The sequence below is a fragment of the Macrotis lagotis genome, chromosome 2, assembly GCF_037893015.1.
Source record: "Macrotis lagotis isolate mMagLag1 chromosome 2, bilby.v1.9.chrom.fasta, whole genome shotgun sequence".
Classification (NCBI taxonomy): Eukaryota; Metazoa; Chordata; class Mammalia; order Peramelemorphia; family Peramelidae; genus Macrotis; species Macrotis lagotis.
Window position 1 is genome coordinate 118,656,174 of NC_133659.1, and position 22,995 is coordinate 118,679,168.

A 22,995-nucleotide genomic window follows, 5' to 3' on the forward strand; every position below is an offset into this window, starting at 1 on the left:
GTAGTGGTGGTAGTGGTGGGGGAGGTAGAGAGAGATAGGTAACCTCCTGGAGATCTTTCACTCTTTGTTTTGACTTTATGAGACTTCCAGGATAAAACTTTGGTTGTCTACCTGTCATCTCTCACTCTAACCATATGACTAGCTCACCTTCTCTATCATAAAATTCCTTCATGAAATTTTTCATACTTATCCTTTAAGAACATGGCAACTCATGAAACAAAGTTAATGAGTTTAAAATTTATTCTATAAATTATTTATAATAGAAAGGTAGCATGGTATAGTAGATATGTCTAGTCTTGGTTTTTAGACAGATCTGGGATAAAGTCTTGCCTCTGACATATATATGATTCCTATATATGATTCCAAAGTAAATACTTAATTTCATAGTTCCCAGAGAAACTCCCTAAGACCAAAATAAGAAATAACTGAGCATGAGTAATGGTATGGGGAATTTCTAATATGAGAGTTCAGTATACTAATAAAATTTTAGGTCTAAACCTAAAATAGTTTTCATCAACATAAAAATGTTTCATCATGATATGGTGGCAACCTGAATCTTTAGAGATTATGACATTAGGGACAGAAGTTCTGAGAGTTCTTTCTAAGGTAAGAATGGCTTCAAATTCAAGCTCAATGAGAGGTTCTGTGATTGTCATTTGAAAACTGGCCTAGTTAAGCCAAATGATGTCCAAACTCCATTTTAGCACTAAACTCTAAGAATCAATGCTCTTATAAAGATTATCAAATAGATGGCCAACAGATGATAAAGTTTTTATGTGGTAGTAACTCATGAAATCTTTTACAACATCATGGATGGAATGATTTTTTATCAGTTTAGAAAATACTCTTGGTAATGATTTTTTTTAAATGAAGAAGTTAAAGACTATTAATAACCAATTGAAAGTTTCTCTCAGATGTTATCAAGAGAAATGAAAGATTTTGAAAAGGGGCACCTTCAATTGAATCACTATTCTAAGTCCAGTGAAGACACTAGAGAGTATATAATCTATCACTCCCATATCCTCATTTTGTAGAAGAGGAAACTGAGGTCCAAGAAAGTTGTAATATTTACCCTAGGTCCCATAGCTATTTAGTGGCAGAGATAGGATTTGAAGAGAAAATAGCTAAGCTCTCTAAAGCATTGAGTGTTTGGGAAAAAATATGTACAGATTTTTATAGTTACGGGAATCTTGGGACTGGGGAAGGATATTCAGCATGTTATTTTTGATGGTTTTGCAGAAGAGTCCCTGGATGAACAGGAAAACCAATCAGGTATGAGAGTCAATCCAAGTCCAAGTGGGAAATGGTATGGAAGGTATAGGCAATTATTGTTTTTTTAAGGTTGAGATTTATGATCAGTGCTGAGAGAATTTTATTTGTTAATTTTGTTATTGGTTTATAGTATAGTTTGATGATTCAGTCATAAACAATTTACCATATTGGTTCTATTATAAATTGCCCTTGAATATAGACCACAGTCCATTAAATTATACTATTTTTTGCCAAGAAAAGAAATATATGAATAATTTTCAGTGTATAATTATATAGGTACATACTTATATGTATACATGTACAGTTATGCATACATATACACATTGTTCACATCAATAAGAGGCTAAACTTAAGTTTTTATACAAATGAGTCAGGCAAAAATATAGTCTTTATTAAAACTAATAGAGTAATTGTATATAGCAGTAGCTTCCCTCCTGTTAGCTTTTGTCAGTTATATCTATCAAAACTTAGGTTAGGATAACACAGGAACTCCAGTTAGTGGAGTATAACCTTCCTTCCCTCTAGTCAGATCATTTTCTATAATTCTTTTTCATATACATATCCTGTTATGGCTCTGGTATGCGTCCCATTTTACCTTGTAACTGTCAGTACAACCTGCAACAGTGCAGGCTCTCAGCTGGTATGAATATTCCTGATATGGTTGAATCCCACTAGTATCCACAAAACTCATTTCTGTTCCCCGAAAACGTTCAATCCCATTTCGGAGAATAATGTAATGAATGATGAGACCTAAATGAAAGAGGAAAAAAATTTCCCTTTTAAAATGATATTTACTTTCTTGTGATCTTTTTTGAATGTTATTTTATTTTTTCCAATTATATGCATAGATAGTTTTCAACATTCATCTTTTTGTAAAGTTTGGAGTTGCAGAGTTTTCTATCTCCTTTATTTCTCTTCCCTTGCTCTAAGACAGTGAGTAAGCTGCTTTAGGCTATTCATGTGCAATCATCTTTAACATATTTCCATATTAGTCATGTAGTAAAAGAAGAATCAGAACTAAAGGGGGAAAACTATTCAAAAGGAAAAAATCTCATAAAACATGTTTTAAAGTCATAATAATATGCTTTAGTCTGCATTTGGACTCCATGATCTGATCCATTCTTTGAATGTGGATGGCATTTTTTCCATCACAAGTCCTTTACAATTGTCTTTGATCATTGAACTGCAGAGAGGAGCTAAGTCCATCACAGCTGATCATCATACAGTGTTGCTGTTAATGTGTACAAGGTGCCTCATTTTACTGAGTATCAGTTCATGCAAGTCTTTCAGACTTTTCTGAAGTTGGCCTGCTCTTGATTTCTTATAGAACAGAATTACTTCATCATATTCATATACCACAATTTGTCCTGCCAATCTCCACTTGATGGGTATTCCTCAATTTCCAATCCTTTGCCACTACAAAAAAGAGCTACCATAAATATTTTTGCATATGCAGATCTTTTTTCCTTTTTAATGATCTCTTTGAGATTCAGACCTAATAATAGTTTTGCTGGTTCAAAGGGTATGCAGTTTTACTGACCTTTGGTAATAATTCCAAATTGCTCTCAGTTTACAATTCCACCAACAATGCATTATTGGCTCATTTCCCCACATCTTCTCCACCACTGATTATTTTTTTTGTCATTTTAACCATTCTGATAGTTAGGAGGTGATACCTCAGAGTTGCTTTTGTATTTCTTTAATCAATAATGATTTAGAGAATTTAATTTATTTTTAAAAGTACTTAGTCACTTTGCAAATTCATTTTTAGTTAGAAAACATTATCTTTCTAATATTATGCTTATATTATCACCTTCATATTTATTAGCTATTCTATAATTCTGTAAATGTCCTACCTGATGTTTACCTTGGTGTGAATATGACCCTGGATTCTTGAAGATCAAATCATCAGAGCATGAATTCCTACAGGTCTTACTAGAAAGGCTTTGTGTACAAGTCTGGATATGGCTTGCCTACCTTTTTGTCCTAGAACCTCACTAGATTAAAAAACAATCATCATTGATGGATTTTTTTAATCACAGTCAATCATCAGAACTATGAATGAAGGAATTGATATAGAGATGCTGGAAAACCCATACTGATTCTTGAGATTCAAGGCAAAAATATTTATAGAAGCTCTTTTTATGGTAGAAAAGAACTTCAGAATTAGGGGGTACCCATCAATTGGGAGAAAGATTAAACAACTCTGGTTTATGAATGTAATAGTGCTATTGAACTGTAAGAAATGATTCAAGTGACAGTTTTAGAGAAACTTGGGAAATGTTATATGAACTAGCACAGAATGAAATTAGTAGAACTAGGAGAATAACTGATTCAATAGCAATGTTGTTATAAAAGCACACCACCTTGAAAGAAAACCTCTGATCAGTGTGATGACCATGATTCTAGAGAACCTTTGATGAAGAATTATATGGTCTGCTGAGAGAGAGCTAGGAGGGTGAGAAAAAATCTTGCTAATTGAATTTTTTTAAAAAGAAAATAACTATTATGTGACTGCACATAATCAATTCTGAATTATATACACTGAGAGATGGTGGTGGTATGTAGTCAGACACATAGAATCCAAATCATAATCATTTGACTTTGGAAGAAATTGTTTAACCTCTATATTTCCTCTCCTCCCAACTGCCTTGCAAAATTTATTTTGCTTAAATGTGAAAAAAAAAGTTTCTTTCACTGAACACAGCATCTTTCAATAAAAAGCACCAAGGAAGATGCTGGACCCAAGATAATCTTGTCTTTGAGTAAACATTTGCAATGGATATTCTATAACCTAGGCAAAGGAAAGATAGATAACTAAGGATTTACTAATTCAATTCAATGCAATTCTTCAAACATTAAAGCCCAATGTTAATAATTAATGATATCAAATGCTAGATATTAAATTAGCTTTTGAGGCTATAAAGACAAAACTAAAATTGTTATATTCAAGTATACCACATCTATGGGAAAGAATAATATATATATATATATATATATATATATATATATATACATATAATTAAATATAAAATATGTGCAAAATAATTTTTGGGAAGAGGCATTAGCAATTTCTATGGGTCTCAGAATACACTTTCTTTAGGAAGGTATATAGGCAGGGTGAATAGAAAGGTCAGAAAAATCTCAGAAAGTAGTGGCAGACCACAAGGCCTAGTGATCCTCTATTTTGATGGAAGGAACACAATTAGTGACTTCCATCTCCTCCAAGCCCACTGAACCCAATAAGCCTACTCTGATAGGTCTAGGGCCAAGGATAGTTTGAACTCTGAACAGACTCACAATTGTTAAATTTTCAGTGTATTTACTTGTCATTAAATGCTACAAATCATGGATTGATTTATTGTTTAATTGTTTAGACCTAAGAAAATGATAGAAAAATGTTAATAATGCAGATTAAATTTAAAAATATGATATAAGTACATTTTTCCACTCCAGGAAGTCAGTTAAACATTTATCAGCACACCTTCCATAGGGCAATTTGAAGGGAAGGGAGAGTAGTATATCCTGAAGAGTAATGACTTCTTGTAACTTGATTATTCTGGTTAGGTGCTTTTGACCTAGACTAAAGGAGAATGTGAGGAGCTAATGGGAAATCCCAAAGAGAGGAAAGGTTACCCCTATGTAGATAACAAAGCAACTTAGTTTTTCTGGACTTTAGAGGATGTAAAGGAAATTAGCTTGGGAACTGGAGTCAGATTGTGAAGGGATTCAAATTTTTTTTAATTTTATTCTGAAGTTAAGAGGTTGTCATTGAACTTTTTTTTTAAAGTAGGCAAGGATCATAGTCAGATCAGTACTTTGGGAATATCAATTTGGCAGAATGGTGAAGAATCACTCAATCAACAAATGCCCTTCTCCGACTGAAACATAGCTATAGATATTCAACACCTTCCAACCTTCCTCTCTTGCTAATTGGAGGTCTGAAAAATAGAACACTAAATTTTCAAAGCTTTCCTTTGTAGAAAGAAGAATTCTAACTTTCCACTTTACATTCTTTTTTTTTAATCTAAAGCTTTGTTTCAGCTCCATGGAACAAGATGGTCCCACAACAGCATGTAGTTTGCACTTAATAAGTGTTTATTGGATTGAATTATAGCTATTCCCCTGTTGATTAAATTCAGGTAAAAATGATGTCAACATCTTTATGTATATTGAGATGACTTCATTTAAAAATGGTACCATTTGGTTGAATAGGTTTCTTCCAGTTTAAAACAATTACATCTTCTTGATTGTCCATTTTGGTCCAGCTAGGAGGACTCACTCCTTGTGGTACATCCTGCTTTGTATTGGCTCTGGAAGCACTGCTGAAACCTTGTCCATGGGTATTCCATGCAGCAATTCTGTACTCATACATCTTATAGGGCTGAAGGTTAACATCTAGAAAGACAGAAATTGGACATAGTATTCATTTTTCACTTACCATGAAGTGAAAACTAAATGCAGGAATAATATTTTCTAAAATATATTTATCTTAATCTATTTTGTCCAGATCAAGCTGGAATATGGTCTTTGTTTTTCTTATCATTTAAAAAAAGAAAAGAAATAATTTCAAATCAACTCAGTGATATAGTGGAATGCATGCTGGTTTTGAATTTAGAGGACCCCCTGCCTTGTGAATCCTGGTAAAACCAGTGATGTCTAGATGTGGCAGACTACACATCCAAAGGTATAGAAGTTAAAAAAAAGATGGAGGTTCATATACAGGGGACAGATAGTAGGTTTGATTGAATAGGAAGGAAGGAAGGAAACATTTATTAGGCTCATATTGTATGTAAAGAACTTTATCTCTCTCTCTCTCTCTTCATATATATATATATTCTCATTTGATCCTCACAACTCTGAGAGTTAGGTGCAATTATTATGCCCATTTTACAGTTGAATAAACTGAGGCAGACAGAGGTTAAGCCAGGGATCACACAGTAAGCATCTCAGGAAAGATTTGAATTCAGGTTGTCCTGACTCTATGCCTATAGCTTTAATTATTGTATCACCTAAGTATCTCTGGAACAGCAAGGGTATGAAATGAAGCAGTATGAAATAAGACTGGAAAAGGTAGGTGAGGGAAATGACTGTGGAGGGCTTCCAATGCAAAACATAGGAATGTATTATCCTAGAAACAGTAGGTCATCGCTGATAATTTTTGAGTACTGATTTACCACATTCAGACCCGTATTTTAGGAATGTCAAATAGGCAGTTGCATGGAGAAAAGATTCAAGGCAGAAGACATCAGAGAAACAAAAACTAATTTAGAGACTATTGGAATTTCTCAGATAAGAGGTATGAAGGGTTTGGAGAGAAAGCAATGGATATGAGAGATGGCTCAAGACGATTCATGCATAGGAAATAGCAGGTAGTGAAGGACTCCAAGGAGAAAACCAAGAAGTTTTCATTTAATCCTAGAGGGAAATGACATAATCAGACCTGTGCTTTACTAATTTGACTTTAACAACTGTTTGAATTAGGGATTAGAAAAGAGAGAAGATTGAGGCAGGAAATACAATCTTCAGTAGTCCAAAGGAGCAATACTAAGCATCTGAACCTGAGTTGTGACCATGTAAATAGAGAGAATGTACCAGACATAGAGATATTCTGAAGGATACAATTTACAAAACTTGCCAACTAACTGGGTATTAAGGTCAGGACTTCAAGAATGACTGTAAGATTGAGAATCTGGGCAACTATACAGATAATGATGGAATAGGGAAGTTTGGAAGAAGTGCAGGTTTAAAAGGGGGGGAATAATTAGTTCATCATGTATATGTTTAATTTAATGAATATCCATTTTGAAATGCTGTGATCCAATGATGAATTCCTAGCCCAAGATGCTCCATCTTCCAACTCCCTGCCTTTCACTGGTTCTCCCTATTTGGGAAATCTCTTTTTCTCTCATCGCCATTGCCTCTTGGCTTCCTTCAAATCTCTGCTAAAATTCAACTTTCTGTAAGAGGTCCCTCTAAGTCACTTTCAATTTCCTCTACACGTACCTTTTATATAGCTTGTAAATTATCTACTCCATTATGATAGGAGCTCCTTGAGGAAAGGGACCATGTTTTACTTCAGTGCTTATCACAGTGTCTAATACATAAAAGTTTCTTAATAAATGCTTGTTGACTGAGTGGGTGTTTTAAAATTATATTCTAATGGTAGAAGTGGTGCACAGAGGAGCCTGGTGGCCAGGACCTATGGCCTGGGAGTAGCTTCTGTTGATCTGATTTATAGGGTAGAGCAACAGCAGTGTAGAAAAAGAAAAGAAAGGAAGGGGAAGAAATATACAAGTTCATTGGACTTGAAGGAAATGGAAATCATTAATTGTGTTCCTTCTATTGAGGTCTATCACTGCTTTCTGAGATTTTCCTGACCTTACCATTTGCCTTCCTAAAGAATACCTATTCTGGGTCCCACAGAAATTTCTCATGTCTCCTCCCCAGAATTATTTTGCATATATTTTATATTTAATTATATCTATGCATGCTGTTCTTTCCTATATGTAGTATTCTTGAATGGAAGGATTCTGTTTTTGTCTTTATATCCCCAATATCTAATAAAGAATCTGACACTTAATATTGACTTTTAATATTGTACTTTTAATATTTGCATTGTATTGCATTGAATAGAAATTGTCTTTTACAACACTACTAATATGGAAATATATTAACATAGTTATACATATATAACCAATAACAGATTATTCACTATGGGGAGGGAGAGGGAGGGAAAGAGAAACATGTGGGTCTCAAAATCTAGCAAAAAAAATGAATATTGAAAACTATCTTTGCCTGTAGTTGAAACAATAAATAAGTAATTTATTTTTAAAAAAGAGAAGAGGGAAAAGAAGGGGGAGAGAAAAAAGAAGGGAGAAGAGAAAGGGGAAAGGGAAAGAAAGAGCTGGAAGAGGGGGCAGAAAAGAGGGAGAGGAAGAGAGAAGAGGGTAAGAGGAGAGAGAGAAGAAGAGAATTTGGAATTCAAGATTTAAAAAGAAAAGAATGCTAAAATTACAAAAAATATAAGTTTTCCTATATTTTCTTGCTGCCAATTGGAACTGGGGATGGGTTAGCAACTTTAGTTCTGTCACTTATATCACAAGCTTCTGAATAAACCCTTCCACATTTTCTAGAATGGAGCGAGGCTATTTTCAGTAAGTTAAAAGTTTGCCCAGTAGACTAGGTCTAATTGCTCCAATAAATAAAACAAAGTCTATTTGAGGACAGATCTGGAGGAAAAAAATCTAGAAACAATTTTAATTGGGCCATGAACCCTGAGAAGTCCTTAGCCTGACCAACCTCCCCCCAAAACAAACAATTATTGGTTCTCTGGTAGGTTGCTTGCCTCTACTCACTCTCTGAAACTTGAGTGAGTTCCCTCCCCTCAGAGTAATGGTAACACCTTCAAGGCAGCCAATTCCTAAGATCTCCTAATGAGAATTTAGGAAGCTTCAAGGTCTATGGAGATCCCTATTGAGATATTTGTAGTAAGGTAAGTATTTTAATTTAAATTTTAGACTTAGAGAACACTATTGCTTTTCAACCCAGTAGGGCTAACATGTTCTAGTAATGAAGATATAACATTGTGGACAGAGGGGAAAAGACAATCTATATTTCATAGGAAAAATTACAGACTCCAAGTTGGGAATTGTATAAGTAAAAACCAAAGGTCAGGTTAGTGCAGACACATGTATCTTCAGATGATGGAAGTCCAAAGAAGAGAATTAAATAAGAAAATGAATTGCTGGAATGGGGATTCAGGCAAGAATAAAAGTGCTGAATCAGGAAAATATATAAGGAGCATTTTGGAAGACTAGTAATTCGTCTAGCTCAACTCTTCTCCACTGTTTTTTTTTGTGGCACCTGCTTTTTCTTATGCTGACTTGTCTATGTGGTCCTAGATCATCTTCATAGCTTTTTTTGATCCAGTCATATTAGCAGAAGCATCACCTCTTAAGATAATTGAAATTTTGCTGTATATGTTCATTCATTGATTACCATTTACTTGCATTTATGTCCCATATGCAGACCTGTACTAGAACTGAAATTGTAAGTTTCTCCAGGGCACATACTAAGTTTGTCTACATGGTTCTGTGTAGTCTATTTACCAGTACATAGTTAAAGGTTCTCATTAATTATAGATTTCTTTTTGATGGGCATTATTTTATTTTTTGTTTTTCAATCCAAAAGCTGCATTTTTTCTGGAAGCACATCAAGAATGAACTTTATAAGTGTAAACATGGAGATTTTTGTTTTAGTTTTTTTTTTTTGCAAGGCAAATGTGGTCAAGTGGCTTGCCCAAGGCCACACAGCTAGGTAATTATTATGTGTCTGAGGCCAGATTTGAACCCAGGTACTCCTGACTCCAAGGCCGGTGCTCTATCCACTACGCCACCTAGCTGCCCCTAACATGGAGATTTAAAAATATTAACCATTATAATTAGGTTAGTTAGATCAAGGGACCTATTTACTTGTGAAGTATGCTATGACGTCCTAAAAGATTCTGCTCTGAATTTCAGGGAGACTCTCTTTTTCAATTAATGAAGTATAAGGTGGTTCTTTATATAATTTTTCTTGAAGGCCTAAAATTTAAATTGTTACCAATAGGCTCTTTCCCTATTTTTTTGGAGGGGTGGAGGGAAGACGAGTCTCTCAAGGCAGACTTCACTGTATATAATTCCTTATATATGTATTTAATGTCTAGGTACCTCTTTTGGTCTTGATATTACTGGAGTTTTGCCATAGACACTCACTATCTTTCTCATTCTAAGGAAAATAGTTGAGTCAGTATGGAACAGAATGTTTTTTTTCACAAATTTTCTCTTGTTAGAATATGTCATTTCAATTGATCTTATTTTGGTTTTGATGTTTAATGAGTCACTTTGTAAAGAATTTCAAAGGGTTTCATCAATATGTGGACAAATAACATAAATAATAAAAATTTAAAGTCATGAATGAGTGTCTCTATTTTCATATCAGAGCAAACTCCCTTTAAGACAATTTAGAAGTTATTCTTTGTAAGAGAAACAATTAATAATTTGAAAAATATGGCCTGAAGTACCCAAGAACAACCTCATCTAAATGAATGTATTGGGGCCGCTAGGTGGCACAGTGGATAGAGCACTGGCCTTGGAATCAGGAGTACCTGGGTTCAAATCTGACCTCAGACACTTAATAGTTACCTAGCTGTGTGGCCTTGGGCAACTTAACCCCATTGCCTTGAAAAATCTAAAAAAAAATAAATGAATGTATTATCCTTTAGTTATTACTAGGCTGCAATGCCTCCACATCTTCCATTCAAACTTTCCATTCTCATTTCACATTACAGTTTGAAATTTCCTCCCAGCTGTGAAGACTCTCCAGACTTCAACATGCTGCTGACATGGCTGCTGTTACCCTGGAACCTCTCTCAATGGAAGGTCTCTTCACCCTGGAGTTTACATCTATATTATCGGTCATTTCTTCCAATGATGAGCTTCCCTCTAATGTCTCCTTCCAGAAAACTGGTCTAGGGCTGCCTTCCTTTCATTCTCTTCTCAGTTATACTTGACTTTCTGTGTATTAATACTACAATTCTGTACAGGTTCATCATTTGTCCCCAAACCCCAATTGCAATTCTCCTTTGTGTATCCTTTCCCCACCCTCAAGGGCACTTAGTACTGTTTGACTCATAGTAAGAATTTACAGAATGTTGCTACTTGTTTCATCTAGTTCACTCATCTAGCTACCTACCTATTTACTATGCTACTTTTGTTCTAAGACAAAGGCAAATGCGTCCTTTTTCTGTCTCTATGCCTTCTCTCACTCTTCCCTAAATCTGGCACAGACTTTCTACTTACCTCAATTCCTACCTTAAAGTCCAATTCAAAACTCTCTCTTTCAACATTGCCTTGTTCATCCTAGTCCTTTCTACCTTCTGACTTTATAAGGTACCCAGTATCAATCCCTTAGTCAGAGACCTATGTTAAATCCCCTCTGCTCCTTCCAGGCAAGGAAGAAATTCTCTTAGTAAGTTTTGTTGCACCCTCAAATGTTACTTCCCAACCTCCAGCTTCTAGCGTAGTCATTGGGACAGTTGCGGTAGTACACTATAAAGGAAATGAATCTCACTAGGTGACGATGGGTAAGTTACTGAACCATTCTAAGTTTTAGCTCCTTCACCCACAAAATAGTGGTGGGGAAAGGATTTTGTAAACACAATAGTGCTATATTAATGTTACTATGTTTAAAATAAATGTTTATTGAGATAAATTTATTGAATATACTTGACCTGCCAGAAAACATATAAGAATAGTATTCTTTTAAGAGGAGGGGTAAAAACATATTTAATATAACATTTTATTTTTGTCTCCAATTATTCAGTCAGGTCACCCCTTTGTAATTACCTATGAATGAATAGGTACTTGTGTTCCCAGTGTAGACAGCTTCTTCAATTGATGGACACATGTCTTCATCAGATAGTTTCTTGGCAGTCTGGTGAGGATCTCTTATCAAAGCACAACTATGGCTGGTAAGGTTGAAGTCACATCTGCCACAATATGCTGTATCTTTCATGGAAGAGGGGCAGAGGGATGCAGGTCTGCATTCTTTGGTCTCCTAAGGCAAACAAAAGAGATGATGGGAAGGGGGGAAGTGAAGAGATTATTAAACTTCATTTGGATATACATAACTATTAGTTCCAGATGAAATAGTATGCATCCTAATTTTGAATGATCTCCTCTAAATTAATTTTAACATTGAGGAAGGTTATATCATTTCACCATTCTAGTTTTCAAGGGAAAAAAGAATATCCTCTTAGAAAATTCCACTTTCCAATGATGATGATATGACTAGAACCAAAAATTATCATGTCATCTTAAAAATATTTTATTAATCATCTGCATATTTCAAATGATGATGAACTTTGTTCTATCAATTTTTCTTCATGTTCAACTCTTTGTGATTTCATTTGAGATTTTCCTGGTAAATACTAGAGTTGTTTGCCAATTCCTTCTACAACTCATTTTATACTTTTGGAAACTGAGGTAAACAGGGGTAAGTGGCTTGACCAGGTCAAATAACTATTACATATCTGAGGCTGGATTTGAACTCAAGAAAATGAGTCTTACTGACTTCAGACCTGGCACTGAATCTACTGAATTAGTAAATTACTAAATATATGACCTTATAATAAAGAAAAATATAAGTAAGGGGATAGCTTTGGCAAAACTACCATTTCTGTTGAAAATGACAGTAAACATTTTTGAAAATTTTATGAAGTAGATAGAATTTCCTACCCTGCAAAGAAGCAGTTACAGGGTCTTCCTTGGATCTTCTCTTTATGTTCAAGCTTGTTCATTATAATTTTACACCATTTTCATTCTTTTCCAATTATATTGTAATCATTGTGTAGATTATTTTCTTGATCCTCTTTACTTCAGTTTATATCAGTTCACAATTGTTCATCATAGATGAATTCATTTTCATTACATATAGTCCAGTTATATTCTGTTACATTTATAATCTACCACCCAATTAGTAGGCATATAGTTTGTTTGCAATCCTTTATTACTACATATAGTACTGTTATATCTATATCTATATCTATATATATATATATATATGTATATATGGTATTTATAGAATCTTTCTCCTTTGGTTAAATGCATAGCAATGGAGTATATGAGTCAAAAGGTATAGATAGGGGCAGCTAGGTGGCACAGTGGATAAAACACTGGCCCTGGAGTCAGGAGTACCTGGGTTCAAATCCGGTCTCAGACACTTAATAATTACCTAGCTCTGTGGCCCTGGGCAAGCCACTTAACCCTATTTGCCTTGCAAAAACCTTAAAAAAAAGGTATAGATATTTTGGTCACTTTCTTCAAATAAAACCAAATTGATTTCCAGAGTGGTTGGAACCACTTCAGTTACACCAATAATTCATTAGTGTGCTTGTTTTTCTACATCCCTTCAAATATTGACTATATTTACTTGTCTGTTTAATATCTGTGATTTGGAAGCAAAATATTACAATATGGCTATAACTGTGTAATTTTCAAAACTATTTATTCATATTCTTTGACCATGTTGTTTATCAGGGATTAGTTTTTTTTTCTTTAGATATGTCTATGGTTGTCAATATATCTTGGATATCAGATCCCTTATACACAATGGAGATAGATGAAACAAAGATTTTCTTTCTTAGAAGACTACTTACCCTCATTCTATCTACATTAATTTTGTTGATGAAAGTTATATGTAACAAAATTAACTTTTTTATCCTTTATAATAACTTGTCTATTTGCTCAAAAAATCATATCATTTTATCAATTCTTCTTAAATGTATCCATATTAATGAATTTTATAACTACATGTGTGCATGTGGATGTGTGTGTGTGTGTGTGTGTGTGCATTTACTAGGCATCCCTATCACAATAGGAATTCCAATAGGATCATTACCTGATCCTGATCCTACTACTGAGTAGCATGAAAGCTGTCACCCATTCCATTTCCAAGTTTAGGCATTCTAGTGACTCTTGGTCCCTGGAATGTAAAAAACAGTGTAGATACCTGGGCATTATATTGACTTTTAGTCCTACTGCAGCTTCTGATCTTTAAAAGTTTGACAATTATATCTTTTAAATCCATCTTTGTTTTATTATTTGACTGACTAGATAGGCCAAATTCCTTTTCTGAGGTCAGATTACTTAACATCTCTAGGAGGTGTTTTGTTAATTGGGTACATTACATTTTTTCTTTCCTTTCAAATCTCATGCTTTTTGGGGGGGGGCAGGGGAGATAGGTGCAGAGTAAGTTCTGATCTTTCTTTGATTTTATGTTTACTGGTTTCATTTATTTATTTATTTGATTTTTCTTTCTCATTTAATCATGATGTCGAAAAATTTGTCCATTTTATTAATTTTTTCAAAGAACCAGCTTTAAATTTTGAATCTAAGTTCCAAGGTTTTTAATTTCTAATTTAACTTATGTTCAAATCTTCAAGATTTCTTCTTCTATCTTTATTCCCTCATTTTCTGTTATGCTAATGTTTGTTTTTATGGATATGAATTTTTCCTTTGAGAACTCCTTTAGCTGCATAACAGAAACATTTAGCATTTTATCACCTACTTATTAATATCCTTTACATAGTTTTTACTTGCTTCTATGATTTGTTCTTTGACTCATTCATTTAGGATTGTGTATGATTTTTTAATATGATTCCATTTTAATTATAATTGTATTGTGGGAGTTATTTTCTGTAAAAGAATATTTAGTGTCTCTGATTTTTTTTCATTTATTTTAGATTTCTCTGTTGCCTCATACATAATCTATATCTGTCCCATGTGGTACTGAGAAATAGGTATATTCTTTAATTTCTACATTCAGAAGACATCATAAATATTTTAGCTCCAAATTCTCTAGCACTTTACTCTGATTCATATTTTTCTCCTTCATTTTTCTTTCTGTTAGATTTCTCTAGCTCTGGGGAACATTAAAGCCTTCTAATATTATGGTAACTAGCTATATTTGTTGAAATTCAGTTAATTTTTATTTTAATGTGTGTGTGTATATATATATATATAAACTAATACTGATTCTCTAAAGAATACCACAATCTTCTTGTTTTGCTCTATTAATACTGTCAGTTTTATTTTTGATTTATTTGATAGTATGATTGCAACTCCTGCTTTTTTTAGATTCTCCTGATGCAAAGTAATTTTGTTCTAGTTTCTCACTTTAATTATAGTTATATGGTCTTTAGTGAATTTAAATATTTCATGAGCTAAAATTCTAATAATAATTGCATTCATTTGCCTGAAAATTGTGGCATAGTAGATAAAATGATAGATTTTATTTCAAAGTCTATTGGTTTGTACTTTATCTTTCACTAACTAGCTGTGTGATTTATCATTTAACCTTTCTGGGCCTCAGTTTCCCCATTTATGAAATTAAGAGTTTGTACCTGATGACCAACAGAATTTTTTCCAAATAATCAAGTATTTTTTTACTTAGCTTATTAATTTTTATTATTTATAATCTTGTTTATTTATTAATCAAGTAAGTATTGATTATGTACATGTAATCTTCTGGGTTTTGGGAATATGAAAATAAAGCTTTAGAGAGTCAACGCCCTGAAGGAATATATTCTATTAAAGGAAATAATGCTAAAAATAATATACATGCCCATATATGTATATGTGCACATATAGGTAATGTATGAATGTCATTATATAAGAATGACAACTAACTTGCATATATATATATATATATATATATATATATCAACAATGGCAATTAAGCTGTTCCTTTAAAGAAATAATTAGTACTATATACTATATAGGTTTCTTCAATTTTAAAATTAGTCTAGTGACAGACATGGCCAAATAGAATCAGAAAAGGCCTCATGTTCAGCTCTAAATCCAAGAGCCTATTATTAAGTTAGATATAGGTGGACTCTAACATAGGAAATTTCAATATATCACAATCTGGATTTATATATTAGGAATTATTATTTACATTTTAATTGGACTCCCCTCAATTTCTCTTATAGGTTCATAGATGTACTAAAATCCTTTCCTTTTACAGATGAATAAAATGAGACCCAGGCTGCCTTGCTTAAATAATGAACTTTCCTTGTATATTTCAGATATAATTTGATTTTTAAAAATCGACCTAAGTTAACTTTGGGGGAAGGCTTCTATTACATAAAATATTGGTTATTTGTCCTGCTCAATCATTACAGGGCAAAAGGAGAGGGAACTGTTCCCAAAGAGGCAGCACACAACCCAACTTCCTCTCTTCTCTCCCATCCTTCTTCCCCTGTCCATCCTTCCTCCCCTCTCCATCCTGCCTCCCCCTCCCATTTTCCTTAGCTCCACTGGCATAGCTCAGATGTTCAATAAGCTGTACAAACTGAACTTAGACCTCAAAATCATTCCAAGTTCAAACTTTATAGAGTTTTAGACAAAGACCCGATGAGGCACTAATAAGGACTGCTATGTAAATGGAGAAAGGAAATAAGGTAGTCTGGATCAGTAGTGTCAAACTCAAATAGCAATGAATTCCTGTGGGCCATTTATTGACTTTGGAAACTACACTTATTTATTTATTTTGCTAAACATTTCTCAATTACATTTCAATCTGATTCAGCTTCCCTCAAGAGTTTTGTGACTGAGAATTCGATGCCTCTGGTCTGAATGCTGAAAGGCATCATATTTTTTGAGTAGACAAAAAAAGAATAAAGAATGAAGGCTCAGACCTACCAACCTTAATTCAAATTTGTGCCACATCAAGAAAATGACTATGTAAGGGGTCAATACCTAGTTAGCAAACTTGATTCAGGGGACCAAGGACCTACCAATCAAACTACTTTTGACCAGCTCATCAGCTTTTCTCAAGGACAAAATAAAGACAAATATTAAAAGGGATTGTGACGTTGCAATAGGCTTCCAAGATCACCATGAGAACTTATGTACAGATGCTTAATCCATCTTATTATGACATTTGAAGTAGGGAGAGGGTAGCACTAACCTGAAACTTAAACCTGCAGCTTGGTTCATATAATTGTGATAAGGATGTTAGTAGGAAATTAAATGTTACAAACAGATAAGAGTGATAACATCATAAGTACCAGACCTTGATTTTTAAAAACATTTTTTCAAGTAGCTCTCATTTTATGGGAAAGTTTTTCATATGAAGTCTCCCAGTGAGCAGTTAGTGAATCAGAAACATACATGCCCACCAATCTCAAAGACAAAAAATATAGAATGGCAAGAAAAATATTCTGAATCAAACATTAGGGGGGAAATGGGTTTTAGTAAGTTCTAGGCTATGAGGTAGAGGCTACTCTAGTGCTTATTTTTGTTCAGTTCTAAGTCAGATCAACTAAATAGTAGCTCAGATTTATATAATGTTTTGTAGTTTTCAAAGCACCTTAAATATACTATCTCAATTCAGCCTCATGATAACTCTGTGAAGTTGGTGTTACAATTATTCCCATTTTACAGTAAAGGAAATTGAGGTTCAGCGAATTTAAGGGACTTGACAACTAATAATTATCTGGAGCAAGATTTAAACCCAGATCATCCTTCCTCCAACTCCAGCACCTTGTCTATTATGTCACCTAGTTACTTATTCAAAATATATAGAATTAGGGGCAGCTAGGCAGCACAGTGGATAGAGCACCAGCCCTGGAGTCAGGAGTAACTGAATTCAAATCCGGCCTCAGACACTTCATAATTTCCTAGTTGTGCAACCTTGGGCAAGCCACTTAAATCCATTGCCTTAAATAAAAATAAAAAAATTTATAGAATCTTAACTTTAGAGTGGAAAGTATATAGAAATCACTTAGTCCAAAGTTCATTTAACAGATGAGGAATTTGAGGACCAGAGATGTGGAATGATTTGCCCAAGGTCATACAAGTGGCAGACTCAGGATTGAAGCTTAAATCTGGGACACCATATTCAAACTCAGACTTCCCATTTCAGTGCTCTTTCTTGTGATTTTCGTCTTCTATATAATTAGTTGCTTCCTTATTATATCGTAAACTCCATGGTAGCTATGACTTAGTTATCCTTCCAGTGTCAAGCCTGGTGGGGGGCAGCTAGGTGATGTACTGCTTAGAGCCCTAGTAAGCAGGAAGACTCCCCTTGTGCTCAAATTGTGACCCTGGCCAAGTCACTTCACCCTGTTTTCAAGAGTTGCCTCACCTAAGAGACTGGTGAGCATGCATGTTTCTGACTCACTAACTGTTATCTAGGAGACTTTGTATTAGGAACTTCCCATAAAATGATAGATGCTTGGAAAAAAGTTTATAAAAAAAATCATGGTTTGGTATATCTGGGAAAATGAGCTGGAGAAGGAAATGCCAAATCACTCCCAGTATCCTTGCCAAGAAAATTCTAAATGAAGTTGTGAAGAGTGGACATGACTGAAATGACTTTACAATAACAACAAGAAGTGAGCACAGAGCTTCACAGGAGTCTATGCTTCATACAATGGTAGTTTCTACCAATCTTTTTTTTTGAAAGCTTTCGAATTTTACAATTTTATGGGAGTCTATGCTTAATAAACATTTGTTGAATGGAAATAAATTTGTATTATTCTTTGCATATCCTCAGAGATCTTAACCTAAAAGTTCATTATATCAGAGTGCTCTGGTGCCCTACTTGTATGAAAGAATTAATTCACATCCCAAAGTACATGCTTTTGACCCAATGAGTCTAAGGCTTACTCCTCCAGCAAGATCTCTCCTATTGACTTTGACCAAGGCAGGCATTTTAGAAGTAGTGACCATAAATTACTGGGGAGCAGACAGTCTTTTCTTATCTATGATCCCTTCCTTTAAACATTATGTTACTGGCTCACGGGGTCAGTTTTAATGCTAACGAACATGATGTGGGAGTATGTGGAGCATCACATGCATAAAAATAAATGATGAAACCAATAGCACCTTTCACTCTTTCAGTTGACAGAGACACTCGGTCCATTCTGCTCAGTCCCAAGGAGTACATTATAAATGGAATTAAGTGAATTTATTGGATTGAAGGTCTCTATCAAGATGAAGAAGTGGAACAGATTGGAAGGGGTGGGGGTTAAGGAGGTGTTGGTGGAAGAAGGACGTCTTTCTTCGGCAAACCAATGACATACCAGCTTCCATCCCCCCTTCAGATCCCCCCAAAGGGGAATAGCCCAGTAGTCACACAATGGCAGCAGGCTATTTATGCTGGCCCTTTCAGCATGCAGAGTTTTAGCTTCTACACTAATCTGAAGTGCTGGGAAAAGCTTTAGAGACACGGCTAATCATTATTAATTCCTTTAGAATTCATTGCAATAACATCAATCATGGCCAACTCATTTGGTATTAATATGGATGTAATGTGAAAATGAATAATGCACACAGGAGTTTTTATATTCCTATTTTAGAAAAATAGTTATGAACAATGTATTTCTCTTTCCATTGTCAAACCAGTGCCTCGGAGAGGTTTTCTATCAATTACCTTCATCATCATTCCAGCTGAAATCTTGTCAGAGCAAACATATTTCAAAGGATTATATCCAACTCCATTACAGCATTCCTGGGTCTCTGGAATAAGTTCAGTCTCACAGCATTTTATTGGCACCAGGTCATTCTTTTTAACATGTGCTTTAGACTCGCCACTGGAAGCTGAGCAGCATATGGTATCTGACATATTCACATAATCCTGCCCACAACAGAACATCTCTGCAACAATAAAACATTATATATGAATATGAAATAAAAAAGAAGAAAACGGAGACAATAATAAAGTTTAGCATAAAAATGTCAAAGTCGGGCAGTCGCTGAAATGGTGCAATGCTAAAAGTAGCATTCAGCTACAAAATGTGCTCGAAAGGTGAATGAATGAATGACCCTTCTTATGAAATACACGAGGTAAGAATGAACTCAGGAAGATGGAAATCTGGTGAAATCTTTCAGCTCATTCAATCTTCTTCAATACTCCATAAATAAAAACTCTGAGTCTCAATCAAGGAATTCACCTTTAATGGAATGTCACAATTCAGATTGGTTTATTCCAAAGAGGCTCACTAGACTGCAAAGAAAAAAAAGTCTAGCAATCAATAATAACTAGAGGAAATTAGATATGGCAACAATCACCTGAATATGTAGGGATTTGCTCTTAGGTCAGGCAGAAGGAATACATGGAGTAGCAGATTTAGATAAACTTAACATTGTGGACAGGTGATATAAAGAAAACTAGAAATAGTAGCACCCTTCAACTCAGGAAGCTTACAGTCTAGCAAGAAAGATGGGGGAGTATAAATACATGAAAAATCAGTGTCCATATGAAATTTACTAGAGCGATCATTTGTCAGAATAAACCAGATAATTTAATCAAAATATGATTTGGCCATTCTTTTTCCTGAATTGACTGAACTGTGAACTGGTCAAATCAACTGTTTTCTTTTTCTTGTCATTTAAACATGATTTAAACATTTAAACATGTCATTTAAACATATTTAAGTATATAAGAACAGACATGATAGAAACCTATCAATAGAGAGCTAGATGAAGCAAGAAATTGAGAGGTCTATGTTCCAGGACATGGATAGGGGACTTTATGACATTTAAAATCTGATATAATTTATAGTCCATCTCTATTAGAATCTAGATCAGAAGGATGTGACAACATTAAATTTGCTAAATGAGGAATACTTTTCATTGAAATTGTTATTATTAATAACCATTATTATATTACAAGTTGCAGAAGAAGACTCCATCGTGTTGAGTTGAAATTTGATGGAGGATTTCATGGAAAGTCATGGGCAAGAACCTCCCAGAATACGTAGGCTGAGAGGGGTTTTATTCTTCACTGTTGAAACCTATTCCCTGTTATCAGAGGGTGACTTTGACTGGTCATTATACTGAAAGAAGGAAGTTTTCCATGTATTCCTAAAGAAAACTCTTTGTAGCTTTGATTTTTAAAGTTTGCTATTTCATCTCTTCCTATGCTTTCATATCAGAACAAATGCAGTCATAGGTTCAACTGAGTTCTGGTTTGGGTCAAGTTCAACTGAAAGGTCTCTGAAAGGTTAAATCATATACAACTTTATTAGTTTTTTGATATTTTATTTTTCCAATTACCCATTTTGAAAGTTTTTCAACATTCATCCATTTGTATTTATAAGTTACACAATTGTCTTCCACACTGTGCCTTCCCACCCCGCTCCACTCAGAGCTGAACATTTTAGTGAACTTGTTTATTTGTGTTTAACATGTTTACATATTAGTCATTTTGTGTATGAAGAATTAGGACTAAGGGAAAAGAAAGGAAATCATAGGATAGAAAAGGAAAAAATCATAAGAGAAATTTTTAAAAAGTGAACATAGTGTGCATTCAGATTCTATGGACTTTTTTTTTTTTGGTTTTGGGTGTTTCTTTTTTTGTGTGTGGATGTGGATGGCATTGTCCTTAATGGATCTCCCAGGGTTGTCCTAACTGCATCCATTATAGTTGATCATTATATACAACTTTAAACATACACACACAAACACACACACACACACACACACACACACTGGACTTTGCTTATTAATCACTGGAATTAATAACTTCGGACTTTGACTATTTTTCTTCGTATTTTAGGTGATAATTTTGACTATTTTAATAAAATAAATAAAAAACAAATATAAATATAATAAAATAATAAATAAAATAATCAAGAATATTTTTTCTTTTCTTAACAACTATATGTAGGAATATTCTCTGCTGCCTAAGTTTTGATTACAGTGGAAAAGAAGAAAAAAAAATCTACCACCCTATATTTTTCTTCTTTGGACAATTCTCGGCTATCTTCTAATCAGACATTCAAATACAGCCTTGAATTCCCTAACTGTCATTTTCTCCAGCAGTTTTCTTATAACAATACATGTTTCTATTTTAAACAGCAATCAAAATGTGAAAACTGGCCTTTCAGAGAGAAGCATACATTTTCCTCTTAAATTACTCTATAGTTTCAACCTGTTTTAAGGATAGAATCAAAATGCAGACACTGACCTAATTTGAAGCTCACAACCAACCATCTGATAGCTCTGAGGGACTTTTGACAGGCCAACGGAAATTTTGATAATGAACTGTTTTTATACCAGGAAAAAAAAATTGCTTTCTTCCACATCTTTGTGTAAGGGAATTTAATTTTTCAGCCAAGATTTCACTCCTGTAACAAGAAGTGACTCTCTTTCTAGTTTCTTTGGTAAACCATTACTTCTTTAATTATTATCAACCTTGTTCCAGTGTGATAAATTGCTAATTACTTAATACCCTAATCAGCGTTCATTCTTTGCACAGATAAACTGTGACAGTGCCATTAATTTAAATAGTAATTTCACTTAATGGCCAGAACGGCACACCAGATTTTTATGCAGCATTTTCTGAGGACTGCATCCATCACCGCAATATTCTGACATAAAGATGTCTGACGTGCACTAACTCACTTAGGGAGAGCAGATGTTGCCGAGCAGAGTTTGGTAGTAATTCCCAGAGTGCATCACTTCAGCATGAATGAGCCGCACAGGCAGGGACGGGCCCCTCTTCGGAAGGGCCTGGCAACAACCTTTGACCCTAGCCCGATCCATCACGTGGGGCGCTTGTCTCTCGAACTTTGACCCCGGGGGACTCGCGAATTTGAGACAATCAAAATAGGCCACGTGTTGTTATTGATGGATGGAGCCGGCCCTCGGAAGTGAAGCTGTCAACGAATACGGCGTGGACTTTATTTTGAGTGATCTGTGGGCACGTTGGGATCAGCCCTTCCTCGGGCCACTGGCAGGGCATTGAGCACCCGGGGAGGTGCCACCGCACAGCGTGGGCCCCGCGCCCGCCTTCACTAGCAACGGCTCAATGGCCGGCCAACGGGAGGGCGGAAGATGACTAATTTGGGAAGCCTGACAAAGAGGACCTCTTCTTTCTTTCTTTCTTTCTTTCTTTCTTCCTTCCTTCCTTCCTTCCTTCCTTCCTTCCTTCCTTCCTTCCTTCCTTTTCTTTGTTTCTTTATTTGTTTCTTCCTTCCTTCCTTCCTTCCTTCCTTCCTTCCTTCCTTCCTTCCTTCCCTCCCTCCCTCCCTCCCTCCCTCCCTCCCTCCCTCCCTCCTTCCTTCCTTCCTATCTAGATACACACACATGTGTGTATACACATACATATCTACATCTATATATATTTATTTTCTTTTATAACATATATAGTCATTTACTTTTACATAAA

The 22,995-nt window shown here is 34.7% G+C and overlaps 1 protein-coding gene across 1 annotated transcript in view; it reads right to left on the reverse strand.

Moving 5' to 3' along the window:
* The window catches only part of USH2A (usherin), a 1,130,853-nt gene that overhangs the window by 207,456 nt on the left and 900,402 nt on the right, over positions 1-22,995 (reverse strand). The window contains exons 50-53 of the mRNA XM_074222669.1: positions 19,255-19,478; positions 11,661-11,871; positions 5,473-5,670; positions 1,868-2,022 (exon numbers count right to left, since the gene is read on the reverse strand). Coding sequence (XP_074078770.1) covers positions 1,868-2,022; positions 5,473-5,670; positions 11,661-11,871; positions 19,255-19,478 — 788 coding nt within the window. The remainder of the gene's footprint in view (positions 1-1,867; positions 2,023-5,472; positions 5,671-11,660; positions 11,872-19,254; positions 19,479-22,995) is intronic.